General features: G+C 39.7%; 1 protein-coding gene across 1 annotated transcript; it reads right to left on the bottom strand.

The window, feature by feature from the left end:
- Positions 1 to 351: 351 nt before the first annotated feature.
- On the bottom strand, positions 352 to 17,843 carry cers3a (ceramide synthase 3a). Its single transcript, XM_056382820.1, has 11 exons — positions 17,609 to 17,843; positions 13,986 to 14,186; positions 11,816 to 11,933; positions 10,239 to 10,357; positions 10,088 to 10,145; positions 9,842 to 9,892; positions 7,227 to 7,319; positions 5,428 to 5,556; positions 4,350 to 4,456; positions 3,181 to 3,334; positions 352 to 1,039 (listed from the first exon to the last, which is right to left on the bottom strand). Exons 2-11 carry the CDS (start codon positions 14,156 to 14,158, stop codon positions 851 to 853), a joined length of 1,191 nt encoding a protein of 396 aa, XP_056238795.1. The 5' UTR covers positions 14,159 to 14,186; positions 17,609 to 17,843; the 3' UTR covers positions 352 to 850.
- Positions 17,844 to 18,523: the final 680 nt, after the last annotated feature.

The raw sequence follows: 18,523 nt of genomic DNA, 5'->3' as shown, positions 1-18,523 counted from the left end.
TTCTGAATTCAATTTTTCCAGTTTTTTGTCAGTTTCTCTTTCTAGCCGTGACACTAAATCTGCATAGGTCTAGGACTTATGGGAAATGGTGTTAAAGTTACGGTGGAAATCACAAATCACTTTGCTGATTCAAATTTTTCATTATTTCAATGAGCTTTTAATGAGTAATGTATTGTGATTCACCACTGATGTATCATGTGTTGATTTGGTGATTCTGTGTCAGTACAGTTTAAAGATTTTGTTGAGAGATTCATTTGTACATGAACTGAACACCTCTCCATTAAAGACTGATAAAAAAATATTTAAAAAAAAAAACCAAACTATTGTCCTTATGATAAAAGCCCCATGACATACTGTTGAGAAAGCCTCTATTCCAAGGCTGGATTTTTATTAGTGTTGCCACAGGGTATATACACAGAGGGTAGCAGGGGGCACCCAGCTTCTAGGTCCCATTCATCTCCCTGTGACGGTGCAGGCCGACAGAGGGTTACTATAAAAGCCAGCGGGTCTTGATGGATGAAACAGTGAGGCGAAGCAGCTTCCACAGCACACCAACTCTGTGCCACAAATTAGATGTGGGGTTTGTATTTCGTTTGCTTGTTTGGTTCAATTGACCTGCTGGGCTGTGGAGTAAAGTGCTGCCGCTGACACTGTGGAGGAACAGAGAGCCAATAACATCTCATCCCTCTATGTGTGCGGTGAGAACAGCAAAGTTTATTTGGGTTTGGTTCCAGCATCTGAAGGAATAAATTATGTTTTTTTGTTATTTTTCAGTCCATATTTGATGAAATGTGTTTAGCACTGTTCTGTTTCTCATGTCTTCAGCTCCACTGAACAAACTGAGCATGAGTCAGTACACTGTCTTTGACCGGCAGATGTTCTCTGGTGGAGATAAGCATCCAAAGCAGCCGTTCTTCTCCTCCTTCTCATTTGCTGCCACTCCATTGCTGAGCTTGTCCTGTTCTGCACCTTCATCTTCTGTTGTGCTGTTCTCTTCCTCTTCTTCCTCTTCATTGTCACTTCTCTCATCTCTGGTCAACTGTGACATAAGAGATGTAGAGAAAAGAAAGTAGATATGAGGGGAGGGGTGGAAAAAAAGTGGAACACAGAGGAAGAGAGAGAGAGAGAGAGGGTGTAGAGCAAATCCAACAATCAGCTGGTGGAGCCAGCAGCCGAAGGCAAAGAAAACAAAACGTCCCCCTGAAAGCAGATTTGGAACCTGAGCTGCAGCAGAGGACAATGAGCTGGAGCTCTGGGTTCTTGTCAGATGAAACAATCAAAGTTTTTATTTACTGCTTTTTGTTCACGGCTTTTCCACTCACAATGTTCTCTGATGTGTTGTTCTATCGCAAACATATTTATTCACACTAAGTCAGAAATAATTAGGTGTTAGTAGAAACTCTTAGTCCGAAATGTGTCACAGTCCCACAGTGAGTGTGTATTATTTGCTCCTGGTTGCTAAGTGAACAGTTCCAAACAGAGCAACAGACTATCAGTGCTGGGACAGTCGACTGAACATACAACTGGCAGGTTATCTTGCTGTAATGGTCACACCATTGTTTACTGTACTTTTGTTTTTGCTCCTGTTTTTCACAAGTTCAAATAAAAGTGTCTTTCTCTCAACCTTTGTTCACAAATGTGTTTAAATCTGTTAATGAGCGAGGTCATCATCCACCTGACAGGTGTGTAATATATCAAGATGCTGATTACACTGCACCAGCCCAAAGCACACCTGTGCAGTAATCAATGCAATGCAATGCAATGAGGCAAATGGTGTGACCACCATTAGCCCGACACAGAGATGACCAGGTTATTGATCGTGGCCTGTGTGATATTTCTGGTTATTGGCAGGAGCTGGAACACGCTGTCGTACACGCAGATCCAGAGCATCTCAAACCTGCTGAGTGGGTGACATGTCTGGTGAGTATGAAGGACATGCAAGAACTGGGATTTCTTCAGCTTCTGGGAATTGTGTACATCATGAGGTGATGGCGGTGGATGAATGTTTACATGTGGTCCTGCAGTTGTGAGGCTGGTTGGATGTACTGCCAAATTCTTGGAAATGACATTGGAGGTGTCTTATGGCGGTAAAATGATCATTCGTTTCGCAGGCAACTGATCTGGTGGACATACGACAGGCCAACTGCACGCTCCCTCAAAACGTGGGACATGTGTGGGATTGTGTTGTGTGATAAACCTGCACACTTCAGAGTAGAGCCTATTATTGTGACCAGCCTGAGGCATACCTGTGCAGTAATCATGCTGTGTAATCAGCAGCTTGATACGCCACACCTGTCAGGTGGAGGGATGATCTTAAAGGAGACATGCTCACTGACACAGATTTAAACACATTTGTGAACAACGTTTGAGAGAAAGACGCCTTTTGTGTGTGTATAGAAAAAATCTTGTTCAGCGTAGTCGAGTCAGATTGTAAAGGGAACAGATGTTGTGATAGCTTCAAATGAGTGAACAGATTTAAAGAATATTTGTTTTTTTATTACAACTTGGGTATTATTTCTGTAGAGTTGTCCATTATTTCTATCAGTTGTGGCAACATTGTACTCACTAAGTTAGTTGGGGGAAATATGGGAACATGGTGACATCACCAGTGTTGTGCAAGTTCACACTTGACAAGAACTACAGTTGCTCAAAGCAGTCTGCACAGATTAAAATGAACTAGTTCACGTTGATACTGAAGTTCAGAAAGTTTACAATCCCAAAAAAAGAACTAGTTCATGTTCATGTCATGCCCAAGGGTTTATGTTCATGGTCTACATTCTGCCAAACTGAAATTATGTCTTATGATCTCTCAAAGTGGGCCAACAAATCATTTGCAAAACAGTACAATTTTGGTGAAAAGATGTCATTAAAAAAATATATATATATATATATATAAATTGTTTTTATCATTGGCTTATTACAGTGAGGCCAATCACTGTGACCAGCTAATGATAGAAACTTTCATTTTGTTGCGAAATTAAGTTTCCCCTGCTTTCAGTTCAGTCCTGAATGATTGATTGATATCATTAAAATAAAAAGTGAATGCATTGTTTGGCCTCCATATTGCTTTGAGGTGAGATGAGGGCTGTCAGTATTTTTGAGATTTTCAAGTGGGCCATGAGGCAGGAAAGGTTGGGAACCACTGAAAGATGATAGATTATAATGACTGAGCAGACTTACAGTGCCAAACATGAATTTCCTGATCATGCGCAGAATGAGGTAGGCCCAGAATATGTGCAGACAGAGGAGAACCACCAGCATCACGTTGAAGAAGTAGTAGCCAAAGAAGGCGGGGTAGTGCTGGACGGGGTAGACCCAGGTACAGTGGATCAGCCTGAAACACAGGCAGAACAAATTAAAACCTCTGCTCCCCTGTGTCCTGTGTAATTAAACCACGTGTGTTTTCTTGTATTTCATTAATGACGTTGTATTTTGTTATAATGACAGATGTTGCAAGCCAATCACATTGAAAACAGGCCCATCTGATCACCAGCTGATCGATCGGTGCATCTCTACTTAATAATCTGTCGATTCCATTTATTAAAGACAGACAAAGGTTGGAAACATTTCTCAGTATAACACAATATAATTCACCATCAACACAAACTGTAGCCTGTAAAATGACCATTAAGCTGATTCAATACCTCTCTTAAACAGTTTCAACACAAACTGAACATTATAACCTCCATGAAGGCAGGCTCTGTTACAGGCCTGTTGGATCACATTGTATTTCTTCTGGCTATAGGCAGACCTAATAAACCCACAACTGTTTTTTACTACATTGTATTTTGAAATGCCACCAGTAAGGTAGCAATAAAGCTCAGTAGCAGGGACCCTCATAAAAATCACGCTGTGATGAACAACGTTCGAGTGAAGCTGCATTGTGTTTCCAGCATTTCACAAGACCCAGAATAAACATTATCATTTCTGCCAGTGACTCCAGTAACAGTCACTACAGTATCTGTACAAACAACCTAATATGTTTGTGGATTACATTTATTGTTATTCCACTTCAACTGCGGTTGTAAATATAATCAAACCCAGTGGTACTTTAACTTCAAATTCATTTCCCTGTTCATAAAAACAGCTAAAAATGATTCAGTCCAACTAAGAGTTTAGTGAATTATAAAGTAATGATGATTGATTGATGATGAGTCAAGTGATGTACAAAATAGTGTAATGTGGCATCTTCAGTGTGATCAGCGACATGAATACATTCAGTTAGACTTAGTTTAAATGTCCAAATCTATGAGAACAAAGAAAAGAACCTTAAACATCCTACTATAAAGCTTTTACACACACACACACACACACACACACACACACACACGCCTCATTCATCAGCTTACCAGAATGGAAAGATGACCAGTCTTGTTACCATAAATACTATGGCAAATAGAACAAAAAGAGTTTGGCAGGTTTTCTCCCATTTGGCGTAGTTGAACAGTTTGGCAGACTAAAAGAAAAAAAGGAGTTGAACTGTTAATCAACCACATTCAAAGACACAGAGCTGGTTTGAACTGAAGTACAGCTCATTTCCTGTAGTATATCATCATACCCACCTGTAAGTATAAACCCCTTAATGGTATCATCATATCTAAACCAGCCAGGTATCAACTGGAATTAACACAATTCATTCAATGCCAACACTCAGTGTCGGTGCTGTGTGGCCAAGCGGAGAGTAAGGGTGTGGAGATCAGGGTGGTGGATGGGTGTGGTGTATGTAAACATGTTTAGTAAAGCTTCAGTGCTATTGACTTGTAGCACAGGGGCGAGCCCTTTTGGTGTATGTTTGCCTACTGTTGCCATCATCTACTCGCTTTTAACATAGAGGCCAAAATGACATACGTTGTGGTCTTATGGGTCCTCACATGGCTGTGTAGATGTGCCTCCACGGTTACATAGAGGCACAGTAAGTCTTTATCATATTATTTAATACACATTTCATTATATAGGGCTACATTTGGCAGACATCATACTGTTATACATTTGAATTACTATTATTACCACAAAGAAACAACAACAAAAATGAAAACAGTGATGATAATGATCATGTTTGAAGTGAGAAAGGCTGAAGTAAAAGTTGTGTGAAAGAAACTGAAGAGGTGATTCCCCTAAATCATGAGGAAAGTGGTTGCTCCCAGCTGTATATGTGTTCAGATGCTATAAATTAACACAGGTTTAATCAACCTGTTCATGTATCTCAAGTACAATGGCCCATCACTGATATCACAGTTCACCTGCCTTTAACACCTGACATGCCTTTTCTGAAGCCTGACAGTGAATAAAGTGATATCAGTTTCTACAGTCGCACTGTAGTTTTCGAACACCAATTTTGTACAATGAAAAATTGTTTAAAAAGTTGGCACAGAATATCATCGGGGGTTTTGCAGGTTCCTACAGTATTAACCTGCGTGGCGGACTGACCTCCAGTAAAACATCAGAGGCGTCATGGATGAGCATGACCAGCGTCCCAATACGGATGTAGTTGACACACCAGGAAAATGATAAGAGGACTAGCGTGGCCAAGTGGTGGACGATCTGCTCCTTAAAATCCTGAGGGAGGAAAAAAAAATAAAACCACATCACTCAGTTAACCTGGAGAACACATGTAATCTTTAACACATTGCTAAACTGAAGTCTCACTAGCACCACTTAGTGGCTACAACTTGCGCTAGTTACAAAAATCATACTGGTGATCCACTATTACCTAATGGTTTTACCATCAGTGGGTCAAAAGCTGTTTGTCCTGAGGGTGGTGCTAGAGGAAAGGTCAAAGGTCCTTGGCTTTGTGACGGTTTGACTAGTTTAAGTCTTACCCACTAGTCTGTCAGGACAACCCCAAACTGTTACTAGCAAGTATATTTATTCATTTGGCAGACACTTTTGTCCAAAGCAACATACAATTGAGGTACAATCCAAAACATCCCAGATCAGTGAGAGGCTTTTGAAAATCAGTGCCTCAACACTCACTTCCATGTTCCACTTCACACAAGTGCCACAAGGCTGCAGGTGCAAGAAGTAACAATTTTATGGTTTTTGGAAAAAGATGAGGGAGAGACTGAGAGAGAGGCAGCAGATTAGGTGAGTAATTGTTCTCAGAAGAAATAGGTCTTCAAGTGATTTCTGAAGACGGAGGGATTTTGTTGACTGAACTGGGTTAGGTAGCTCTCAGGAGAAGAGTTTGAGATTCCCTGCCTGTTCAGGTGCAGATCATAGTGAATGGCTGCTCCTGGGATGCTACAGTATCTGGACTTTATTGTCTGTGATGTTTTTCGTCTTTTTTTGTTTGCTACTTTTTTTCCACAACCAATCCAACATTAAGGACTCAGAGAGATGTGGTTTACACTTGCTCAATGTTCTAGAGTGTGAGTGACAGATGAAAGTTAGTTGGTCGTGATTCTAGATGCCAGAATTTCTTGAAAGCTTTCTTTGTACTGCTGTGATGAACAACAGGACCGGGTGGGAGAGACTGAATTAAAGGTGGTGTTCGATCATCCATTTTGATATGTCCCTGAGACGGACTGAGATCTGTGCTGAGACAGTCCGGTCTGGCAGGAAGGGACATGGAGCTGGATAAGAAACACCATGAGAGTTGATGCTCAGACCGAGGGAGGGGGTGTAGTGTATACTGAGACGAGAAGGGGACCGAGCATCAGTCCTTGAGAAAGTGACATTTGGACTCTGTTGCTTACCGTGCCACTGTGATTGATCATGGGACTCAAACACTGTACCCGAGATTGTATATGATGGAAAGAAGGATTTGGTAGTACACTGTGTCAAAGTCTGACAACAGGCCAAACGAGAGGATAATGAAACTGCACTGCTGCTACTGACAGTGCAGTTTCAGTAGGAGTAATATCTATTACAAGCAGACCACAAAAAATCTCTCTCTCTCTCTCTCTCTCTGATTTTCCTTACATAGAACACTTTTTGTCAAATTATTGGAAGGAGCAGCCTCTCATTTATCATATATCACAAGGTTAAATGTTACATTATATACCATAAGCTTTACATGTCTTTCTAACTTATTTTGCACTGTATAATGACAGTTGATTTTGAGTAACACTGAAACATTTTTCATATGTGAAGATTCTGTTTCAAAACTTTACTCCAACTATGAGAATGAAAGCAAAGACAAGCAAAAGTCAGCAGGGAATATATACGTCTGGAGAGTTTAGAGATTTAACCAAGTTGAAGTTTGGGCTCTGACAACTTCTACTCACCTTCCTCTTGACATCAAAGGTAATGCTGAAGAGAAGAGAGCCATAGAAGCTCATCTCCAAGATGTAATACCAGTACTGAGACTCCAGCATGGACTGCAGACACAGAGAGACACAGGAACAGAGACAGTCAGACAGAGATGGACAACATGTAACATGAAGCTACAGTGAAGCTCAGTCACACAGACAGAGGGGTTTGTCCCTGAAGGCTGTGCTCTTTGTGCTGAGCTCTGTAGCTGGAGGGAAGGAACTGTAGAAGAGGCTGTTGTTCATCAGACGCCTCCTCCCACTCTGCTCCAGTTTTCAAAGGCAAGTTCAACCTGATAATGAAGCCATGGGATCATGTATACTGCATGACATCATAGTGTTTGTAATGAAGGTTCCTTTTAAATACAACTACAGCCGATGTATATAGGCCCAAAGCAGATTTATATTACTATACTGACAAAAACAACACAGCTGTAATTCTGAAGATGTAAATGTCATTTCATTATAAGTCCTCATGAGAGGTACAAGGTACATACATCATAGTTATAGTAAATGACCCGAGGACACTGTTTCTAAATGTGAGGGTTTCACTACTTTACTGTTTGACTGCATTATAAAAGAAATACACTGAATGTTTGCTTTATTTGTCACAAAAATCTAAGAAAAACGGAAAAGCATGAAGGAAAAATAAGAAACGCAAAACAAAAGACGCTGAAGCTGCAACTGAAGGAAATGACATTTCTCTGCCTTTCATATTGTAGCACGTGGACGTTCGGTTAGCAACAGTTGTATGGTTGGTTTGTGATCCCACATTTCTTTGTGTGTTTTTATTCTATTTCTGTTTAGTTATTGACACACAGCAAAGGGCCACAGGTGGGACCTGAACCCGGCTGCTGTGGTCAGAACCAAGTCTTAATGGTACACGCTCCACCAGGTGAACCACCGGGGCGCCCCCTTTGTGTTTTTGTTATTGAACAAATTTAATCTAATACTTGAACTTAAGTGTAATGTGATCATTTTAATGATGTAGCGCACTGAAATGAAAATGAATGAACTGTCCCTGGGGTGTAACAACTCTGACAGCTGAAAACTGGATCTAGTAGATGCCTGTCAGATTTATTGCTAGTCAAAAGGGTGAAGGATATTAGTTTTTTTGTATTGTATGTGTCATAATGGAGCATTAAGGCTTTATACAGTAATATCACAGTAGATGTTGGTGAATGTCACTATGAGGACATTCAGGTGACCAGGAACCATTCACAGCTGATGTAAAAGACCGTCCTGGAACAGAAACTGAGTACATCCCAGTTCCCTTATTTGATCGTGGAGGAGCAGGGAGGGATTCACAAGACCAGATACACAAGACCTGCTTTCACAGAAGCCTTTGACCTGAATGACAATGATTTATATTATACCACTATAAATAACAGAACCAAGTCACATGTTTTTCTACTACTTTAACTACTCCCAGATTCCAGATTTGTTTTCCGATTCATGATCTCGTTAAAATAGTAGACGTGTGTTAACTGTATGTTTGGACAAAATAACCATATTCTGACTGAGCTGAAGCTAATGTTTGATGTGAGATAGATTTATACCTAATTTTCACTTTCCCTAAAACATTTGGGGAAATAAATCATTTCTACAAATTATAAGACTAATCATAACCTGGTTTATCATATAATGAATTCACAAACAGAATGGTAAAATAAGTAAATTAAAGTAAAAAAACAGAATAAATGCTTTTAAGAGGGACGGAGAGATGCATCTGGGGGGAAGTGTGAAAGTAATTATGGGAGCTGGTATGTACTGTATGTATCCCCCTCCCCATCTGAGTTTAGATCTTTGTCACTCTTACTGTTTAAAAGCATATAAAGCAAGACAGATGTCAGTACTGTACTAAACCTCTGTCATGACCATGACATGACATTTTGCAGTGGCTCAGAACAGTAATGACGCTCCTGCAGTCAGTTCTGGCTCCTAACTTGTGCTTTGGTAGATGGAGTGGTGCAGCTGCTGCTTGATGTAGTTCTTATTGTGGCATTATTGTGACAGTGTGTTTGTATATTCATTTACTCAGTTCACCGCTTGTGGGAAACAAACATATTAGATCTGATAAACTGTGTACTGATGTGTTTATGTTTGTGTTGTATTTCAGTAGAGTTTTTTTCTGCGTCTGTTTTTTTGAGACTGCCAAACGAGGAGGTTAAAGATGATTATGTGAGTATATAGCCACCAGTTTGAGCCAATGTTCTCTGGTGTGGAACTGTAACTGATCCAGCATGAAGTGTTCCCTTGACCCTGTTTGCATGCCGGTATAAAAGCAGGCTTTCTGAAGAGAACAGCCAACAGAGCTGCCATGTCCTTCTCTCTATGCAGCATGAATTAAAATAGATTTGATTCATCACACTAAGTCTTTGATTCCTCTGGGAACGAGCAAATCTCAAACATAACGGAAGAATCTCCATGACACACTTCAAAACTGCAAAACAGCAAAACTTTTAGGTGGCACATATTGATGGGATTTTATGCCAGGACTCCAAGGTCAAAGGTCAAATGTATGACAAAAGGGTTAAGCATATTTCTGATGTTACTATGATGATTACTGTATAAAATAAAAGTATACAAACCTGCTTTGGAAAATCTGTCCATACTTCCCGGGTGTCATAGAACCATTCTTTCTGTAGAAACACAGAGTAAAAATGTTATTATATTAATACGGTTTGTTTGAAATGTACATTGTAATCCTGCTCAGTAAAAGAGGGAGAGTAGTGAAGAGTAAAGCTTTTATGAAAGATGTATAGCTACACCCACAATGCTGCTTAACTACTACAGTTTAACCACAGCTGCCTCTATATTTCATGTAAGATACTCACATCATACAGAGCTGCTATTCCTCCGATGAACGCCGCCAGGTAGAAGACAAACCTCCAACTGCAGGAAGTACAGACATATATAGACTGTGGCTTTTGGAGGTGATGCATTATTATTATCATAATGAACACACACACACACACACACACTGACCTGGCCTCTCTGAACTTCTTCAGGACTCCAGGACGGTCCTGACTGCGTCTTCTTCTGAACCAGCGCTCAACTTGTCTCGCTGACAAACTGGTTTTCTTAGACAGCCCATCAATGTTGGCCTGGAAACGAACATATACACACATATGAACATGTGTGCAAACCATTAGTGCTTTCTTACACTGAGAAATAGACTGGTGGTTGTCTGAAACAATGAGTGTTGTCAACAGTGAGGTTTGCAAATTAACTAGTTCAACCAAGACATTGATTCTAAAAAATAAAGTGCTGTGATGTGGCTGTTGAGGTATTAAGTATTGGGATTCTATCCCCAGAATATTTTTTTTGTGAAATCAAGGGATAGTTAAATAACCAGCACCAAGATAGTGTAAAGTACATAATGGATTACATTCAGAAATAAGATTGTAGGTGTTGGAGGAAGGAGTTTGGCCAATCCTGGTAAAGCTTACTTAGTAGGATTTTTATTTTCATACCAATCATTCTGGATTCATATTGGTAACCACTGCAAAGACAGTACTGATAAGGTATCCTCCGCCTTTTAAGATCTAGTAAGAACTGAGCTGCAGTGTTTTGGACCAGATTAAGAGCTCTTGTTGCTGTTGTGGATAGGCCAGAGAAAAGCACATTGCTGTACTTGATTCTGGATGTTATAAAACATGTACAAGGGTTTCAGCATTGTATAAGTTAAAATGTGACAGATATAAGCTATGTAACAAAAATGACAAAAAGCAGATTACATTCTTTTTAAGCAGCTGAAAAATTGTGCAGCCATCGAGGTAAATGTTGAAAACTGTTTAATGTCTGGCTGGATCAATATGCAGAAATCTGGCCTTCTTGGCATTCAGTTTAAGTTTTTTCACACCCAGCAATGGATTTATGAGTCTTATGACTCCTGTTTCAAAAGTCAAGAGGACTCATTTGCTGTTATAGCATGATAGTTGTTTGTCAGAATAATCATTCATCATTTATTTTGTAGAATTTTGTGATGAGGAGGCTGCATGAAGACAAACTACAAGTGGGCCAAGAACTGATCCTTGTGGGACACCATATTTGACCTTAAAACAGGAGAACACAGTAATATTAAACCAGGCCAGCTTCAGCTCCTTGAAACCATTAAAGTCTTCCATACCTTTAATGTTCATGGTTTGTGATAACATTTTCATTACAGTTCAATCACACAAGCTCCAGATGGAAACCCGAAGACAATGTGCCCAAAATATGCATTGTGTTGTGATCTGAGCTGAAGCTTGAACCAATAAGTAACTGTAATACATAGGGCTCCACAACAGAGAACTGATGGCTCGGTTAGTTCGCCTGGCATCAGTTTGGTAAAACTGTGTCTAGCACAGATGACAAGTGTGCAGCTGTCAGCAATAAAGCTGACTATATATTATGTGATGTTATCATACTGCTGGGAAAGCTATGAAAATAAGAGCCAGGTAATAAAACAACTTGCATTTTGTTTACCGGTCAGATAAGCTTTTGTGTTTTCATTGATATTTAAACTGTCACATTCGTCACAGAAGGGACATCTGAGTGGGACTTGACTGCTGACTGTTTACCTGAGCAGGATTTCTACACTGAGTAGTGTAGTAGAGCTCCAGGATGGGCTTGTCCTCTGCCTTCAAATGGACTCTCTGCCTGATCCCAACAGAGCCTGCTAGGGGTGTAGCTATCCACCTGGAACACAGTACAAACACAGGGGTCACTTCTAACAGTGTCAGTGTCAGTAGAGACACACAGACACATACATGATACTTAACACATCTTTATTTGCATAAAGCATGATCAATAAATAAATAAAAAAATAGGCCTTTATTTTTATTATCATCAGTATTATCACTATAATTATTATTACTACTAGTAGTAGTTGTAATATTAAGAATGATGTATACTGGGGTTTAAAGTGTAGGACTACTACAGTGGTTTGTAGGTTTTAGCTGATCTAGCACAAATTCCAGTACTTGTACACAATTAGTGAAATCACGCTCATGACTTTTAGAATCTCTAATATTTTTTCTGCCATTCCAGGCGTCCATGGCTTTATTATGAAATAATCCAGTGTGCATTTTTAAATCATTATGCACTTAAGATGAATTACTTGGCAAAGATCATCTTTATCAATAATTAATTCAGAGTGGATTACATAAGCAATTTTATTAAGAGTCTAATAATTAATTTATACCATACAGAAGCAAGTGGAAACCAGTGCCTCATTCAAAAATAACTACCTGTGTTCACATGTAAAATATACATGATTTCTAGGAGGACTGTTCATTTCTGTAGCCTACATAGCTCCCAACTAAAAATGCTATATCCCTAATATACTGTATCATTCATATATACAGATTTTCTTGACAGAACAATTGTTTTGGGGAAATACACTTTTTTTTCTGTAATTAAATTAGGCCTATGGGTAGAGCCTTTTCAGGATAGCTGTTTCCTTCAGCCTCCAGTCTTTTGCAAAACTGCATGTCTATTGTATTGCTCCACTAAACCGTCCCTGTCCCCTAAACATATGTTTACACACTAATTTGCTTTCCCAAATAAATTTGGGACAAAGTACAATTGCTTCCAGGGATATGTTTTACTAGCAATTTTTTTTTTTTTTTTTACCAATCCAGAAATGTGACATCCACACATACAGTAAATCAGAGTCAATGGTTGAGTGTTCATGTCTTGTGCCCCACATGTAACTAGATTCACAATACGAAAGTTCAGGGTTAAAGTGAGACTATATGACATTTTAAAATAAGAAATAAAACACACCATTACCCAATCCAGAACACTCGGTTTTGCTGCTACAGCATTAAGGTATGACCACTAGCTCGTGGTGATGTGTTAAACTTTAGACAGATACAGATGTGTAACTGTCTTTACCAAGAATCTTAATTGTGAGAACTGGCCATCGTCCTGTAATTGTCACTTGTGGTCAGAATGGCTGACGTTTATCAGTGATTACACAGAGTCACTTTAAAGTGAGGAAAGTGTAGTATGTTAAAATATTGAAAACGTAAACATGTTCTCTCCTGCTTGAAGTCAATGTTGACTTTTGAAATATTTAACAAAGACAAATACCATCTCTCCCTAACCTGAACCAGGTTCTCTGAGGTGCCTTCACAGATCCATGAAAACCTGAACCCTGTTGTAGCTGCTATGGTCAAAATTTAAAAAAAAAAAAAAGTTGGGAACAAATTAAATATGTCTATAGTGAAAATTTTGTGGATACATTCAGTATACACGTTTCCTTGTTAAACAAGTAATCCTGGTGACATTATGTTTCCTATAAAATGTATATGCAAATACAGATCAATGGTGGCCGTGTGTGTATTAAGGGATATGGCTCCAATAGTCTTTATTTTTCTTTTCATCAACAAATTTTAAGAAAAGACCATAACCAAAAATGTATTAGTCTGTCTCTCATTTATTTCTTACTAAATCCTTAAAAACAGCTCATGAAAATATAGTTTATTATGCCGTTTATTATGTGTACATCAGTTTTAAAAAATGTAGATGTTTAAATGTTTAAAAAAGTATTTAAATATGTCCCAAACACTTGGGTAATGTTAGTTTTTAGCGATCCCAAACAGAGGGATAAGATATTTCAGGCTTTAGATGCACACACTTGCGATGTACACCGATCAGCCACAACATTAAAACCTGCACTGACAGGTGTTCTGTTGGTACTGTGTAACCACACGGGGGAGCAGGTGTACAGAGTGGGGCCCTCACCTTTCAAACATGTATCTGATGAGTAAGAAGAGGAAGGCGTAGGGGACAGCGACATAGAGATGTGAGGCTTTGGCGTAGACCCGGCCCTCCCTGTCCTCCAGGTCAGCCCATGTCAGGTTCACTGGCAGCCAGATTCTGTCCCACCAGAACCACTCGTACAGCGTGTCAAACATCCCTCCGCCCTCACAGAGCCACCAGGTCCTACAAACACAAGGAGGGGTCAGTTATCTCACAGTAACTACCAATGGACGTGGAGCAAAGAGTCTGTAACTAATCTATCTATATTATCATTACCTATAGATAAATAGGTAATGAACCAAGGATATGCAAGGAATCAAACTTTTAACAATGAATTTGTCAACAAGGTTCATTTATCTCCAAGAAGAGAGGGCGACTTAAACCAGTCCTGAAAGTATAACAGAAGTTAAATATGTAACACTGATGCCAACAATGAAATATTTGGCTACCACACTATGTGTCTACAACATCCTGGGTTTGATGCTTCTTGGTGTGTGTCCAGCCTGGGCAGCTTTCGCAATGTTTTCATACTCTCTGCCAAACAGTGCACATTAACCATCCACCCTGAAATACCTTTTAGGTAATTACAAATGTATTACATCAGACTGTTTAAAGACAAAAGGGCAAAAGTTTAACTACGAGTTAATTTTCTTGACAGAGTAGGGGTATGCTAATGTTCAGAAAGACTGTCGTCACAGATGCTACAGTTACTGTGCTCTACATGAAGGTCTATTTCCTAAACAAATATTGACCCTCCCTCATTCTCAAGATCAACTTCCACGCCTTTTTTAATAGGCTCTCTCGCTCTGCTGCTCTCTCTCTCTCTCTCTCACACACACACACACACACACACACACACAGAAAGACAAAGAGAAAGAAGGAAAAAAAATGTAAAATAACTGACAATGAAAGCCTGGGTTGCAGCCAAGCAACATATCACAGTACAAAGCAATTAATAATGGAGTCAATGTGTAATATGCATGTGTGTGTGTGTGTGTGTGTGTGTGTGTTCTGTTGGGAGTTAACATGAAGGCAGTTGGCTCACTCGGGCTGACGAGAAGTCTGTTCAGTGGTTTATCAGCCTGCAGTGGAGGCCAAGTTAAAAAAACTCACCATCATTAACTGGACATGTGACGTCAACTACATGACATACTCTTATGTAAGGTTATGTTCCATGGCTGGATATTTAGTTCATTTTACCTTACTACTATTTTGAATTTGTGATTTGTGTGATTTTGAATATTCATGTCGTCTTGGGTCATAATCATACAACAGTCACATTCAGAGTACTGAGATTTGTAGATACCATGTACTGAGGTGGGACTTGTTGAACTCTATCACTAAGTGTCAAGTCTATGAGGTGTTGCAGTTTTATTATCACTCGCTGTGTCAGAATGATAATTCATATAACACATTCCTTACTCTTCAGCTATGTATTATCATGCTGGGCTCTCACAGAGCCAGTGGTTATGTTTTGTTTAGGATGCGTGAGCTGAGCTGAATCATGTTATGTCTGCACTGTCTCAAACCCAGCTCGCGCTCTCTTCTATAACTACTATGGAGGGATCATTACAGCTGACAAATGACAGAAAAGCAGAGAATCCCATACAGTATGCAGGCGGATGCATTCAGAAATGATGCATCATTAGAAATGTGACGTGGATGATTTGTTTAGTTCAGTTGGAGGAGGATGTTTGCGTTTCTTTCCTCTCAGGAAACATGTTGATGTCAGAGTCTGTCAGCATCAGCTTGTTAAGCCCAGCAACAGCCTTCACTATAATAATAATAATAATAATAATAACTTTATTTATATAGATAGATAGATAGAAAAAAGTAAAACCAGATAAAAGAAAAATCCAAAGTGAGCATAATAAAAACAGTAGAACAGCATAAATAAAAAACATCCCAAATCAAGATTATGCAAAAGGATCTGACAGTAAGTGAAAAGACGCAAAAAAATATGTAAAAACAATAATTAGGAATAAAACGATATAAATAAAACAAAACACGTATCATTACCAAAGGCTGAGACAAGGAAATGTGTTTTAAGAAGAGATTTAAAGGAAGTTAAAGAGTTGCGGTGTCTGATTTCAGGGCGGGAAGAGCTCCAGAGTGTCGGGGCTCCAATAGCAAAAGCCCGGTACAAGCCCTGACCTTGGAGTGACAAACAGGCCTCCATCCTCAGATCTTAATTCTCAGTTGAGCACATACCTTGTCAATAAATCAGTGATGAAATTGGGGGTGAGGCCATTTAAGGCTTTAAAAGTCAGTAATGAAATTTTAAAATAAATCTGAAATCGAACAGGGAGCCAATGAAGGGAGGCAAGCACTGGAGTGATGTGACTGTACCTGTTAGTATCAGTAATAAGACAAGCAGCAGCATTTTGTACGAGCTGAAGACGGTGGATGGCTGATACCTGAATAAAGTGCATTAGAATAATCAAGCCGAGAATAAATACAAGCATATATAACTCTCTGTAGGTCAGTGATCAAAATGATCTGATTTTAGAAATGATCCTGAGCTGGTAAAAAAAAAAAAGACTGAACCACATGTTTGACTTGGTTATCAAAGCTCAGGTGGGCGTCAAATATTACACCTAGATTCCTAGTCAGTGCTGATGTGTTTACCACTGACTTCAACTTGTTCCACTGGGGTTAGCGATTGCCTGTGGTCCTGGCTTCTTTCACTGCTGCCAGCCTGCCAAGGAGGCTCTGCATTATGATCCCCAATTAGTTCAATCCATCTTTTCAGCTGTGGCTCATCCTGATGGAGGTCTTCTTGTTGCCACAATACCGTATAAGCATTTCCACTGAAACCAGCTGGGGAGTCACTCAATGATAAGCCTGGGAAACATGTTCAGCCTGCATGTTGTACACACGACTCTTTGTCCGACTCAAAACATCAACAGTGAGCTGGTTCGGCCACTTTAACAAAATCAGAAAGTGTACCTTTAATAAACATAGCAATGACACGAAAACTACAAAATACAAAGTAAACGTACAATATCTTCCACTGAAATATTCAAGTAAAGTACTAATTAAGAGGAATCACGTCTTATAAAGCTCAGGCCTGTTTCTCATGACGTCAGGATTTTTCATGACAGTTAAACGACAAAACTTGACTTGTCCGTTATCTGCTGTTTGTTTAGTGCTTCAGTGACATCAAAGGAGATTTGCTTCCCCTCAAGGTGCTTGTCATTCCTCCTTTACATAGCTACTAGGCCTACAAAGGTTACCCAGCAATACAGGTCTGTGCAACTGTCAAACAGAGACAGAAAACAGTCCTGAAACATCTTAAACCCTCGCAACTAATCTGAGCCCAAACCTTTTGATTTCAAGTGGACGGACCACACACAAGATCTTTGTGTTGATCTCTCTGAGAACAGAGACTTCATTATTTCCAACTCAGCCGTGAAAAAGCTCCTACAGCCTGAAAGCAAACTTCTACTATCTGTAGATCTCCTCAGACCAGCCTTGTACCTCTCACTTCTAGATCATTTTATGCCAGGACAGAAAGCTTGGAGCTGTCGTTCACACTCGAGGTAATAAGCAGGCAGAGGGCTCACCAATCACAGCCCAAGGTCAGAGAAAAAACACCCGCTTACCTTTCCTCTGTCGGTGCCACCGGATAGAGCAGGTGAGGGCTGTCGTTTCCACGCCGGCTGACTGCTGTGTTTGCTACGGCAAAGTGAACACAGATGGTGAAAATCCTCTATTCCCCCTCTATGACAAGCAAGCCAGCCACTCTCTCTTTGTTTGACATTCTTTAGGGTCACACCCAGTCCAGTCACAATTACCTGGGAAAGGTTTTTTTTTCCTGCCCTCCAGGAAGTAGAGGTAGGCTAACGGATTGTCACAACACACAAGGTTTTTTCTTTTTTTTTTTTTTTTTTTCTCCCTGCCCTCGGGGGATCAAATAACCGTGTTTGTACTGTGTTCTTGATAAAGTACAAAAGCAAGCTCTCCCACTAAACAAACCTTCCAGGAACAGTAGAAGCAAATGATGTTGACTTTTAAAAACTGTCAAATGATCGGTTTTCACAGTAAAATATACTGGCATACAGTACGTACTACATATCAGCACTGGTAAAAGTGCTGATATGTAGTATATACAACCCCATTATATACATTATATTTATATCTACCAAATGTATATCTACCATGTATGCAAACCATGTATTTCCCCCTCTGATACGACCCATAGGAGCGTTTCCTGTTTCCGATGGCTCCAAGAAATTCACCACAAAGAAACTGTTCAAAATAAATAGCCAGGCCTTTTCTGTTGTGACAATGCTATGGTAAAGGTTTGGTGAAGTCTAGGCATCAAAGCAACTTGGTTGGCTTTAAGGAAAGCCCGTGGTTTGGGTTCAAGTAAGTACTTAGATAAAGTTACAGGACCTTCATCATGGTTACAATAATAATCACATGGTTGAGGTTATAGAACATTCTTGGTCATGGTTAAAAGATTTACATTTACTATCGGTTGGAATCATGAAACGAAAAGCAGTCCCCCAGGTTTA

The sequence above is a fragment of the Seriola aureovittata genome, chromosome 1 (genome assembly GCF_021018895.1).
Source record: "Seriola aureovittata isolate HTS-2021-v1 ecotype China chromosome 1, ASM2101889v1, whole genome shotgun sequence".
Classification (NCBI taxonomy): Eukaryota; Metazoa; Chordata; class Actinopteri; order Carangiformes; family Carangidae; genus Seriola; species Seriola aureovittata.
The sequence above is the reverse complement of the archived record's forward strand: the minus strand, read 5'-3'. Positions and strand labels throughout refer to the sequence as shown.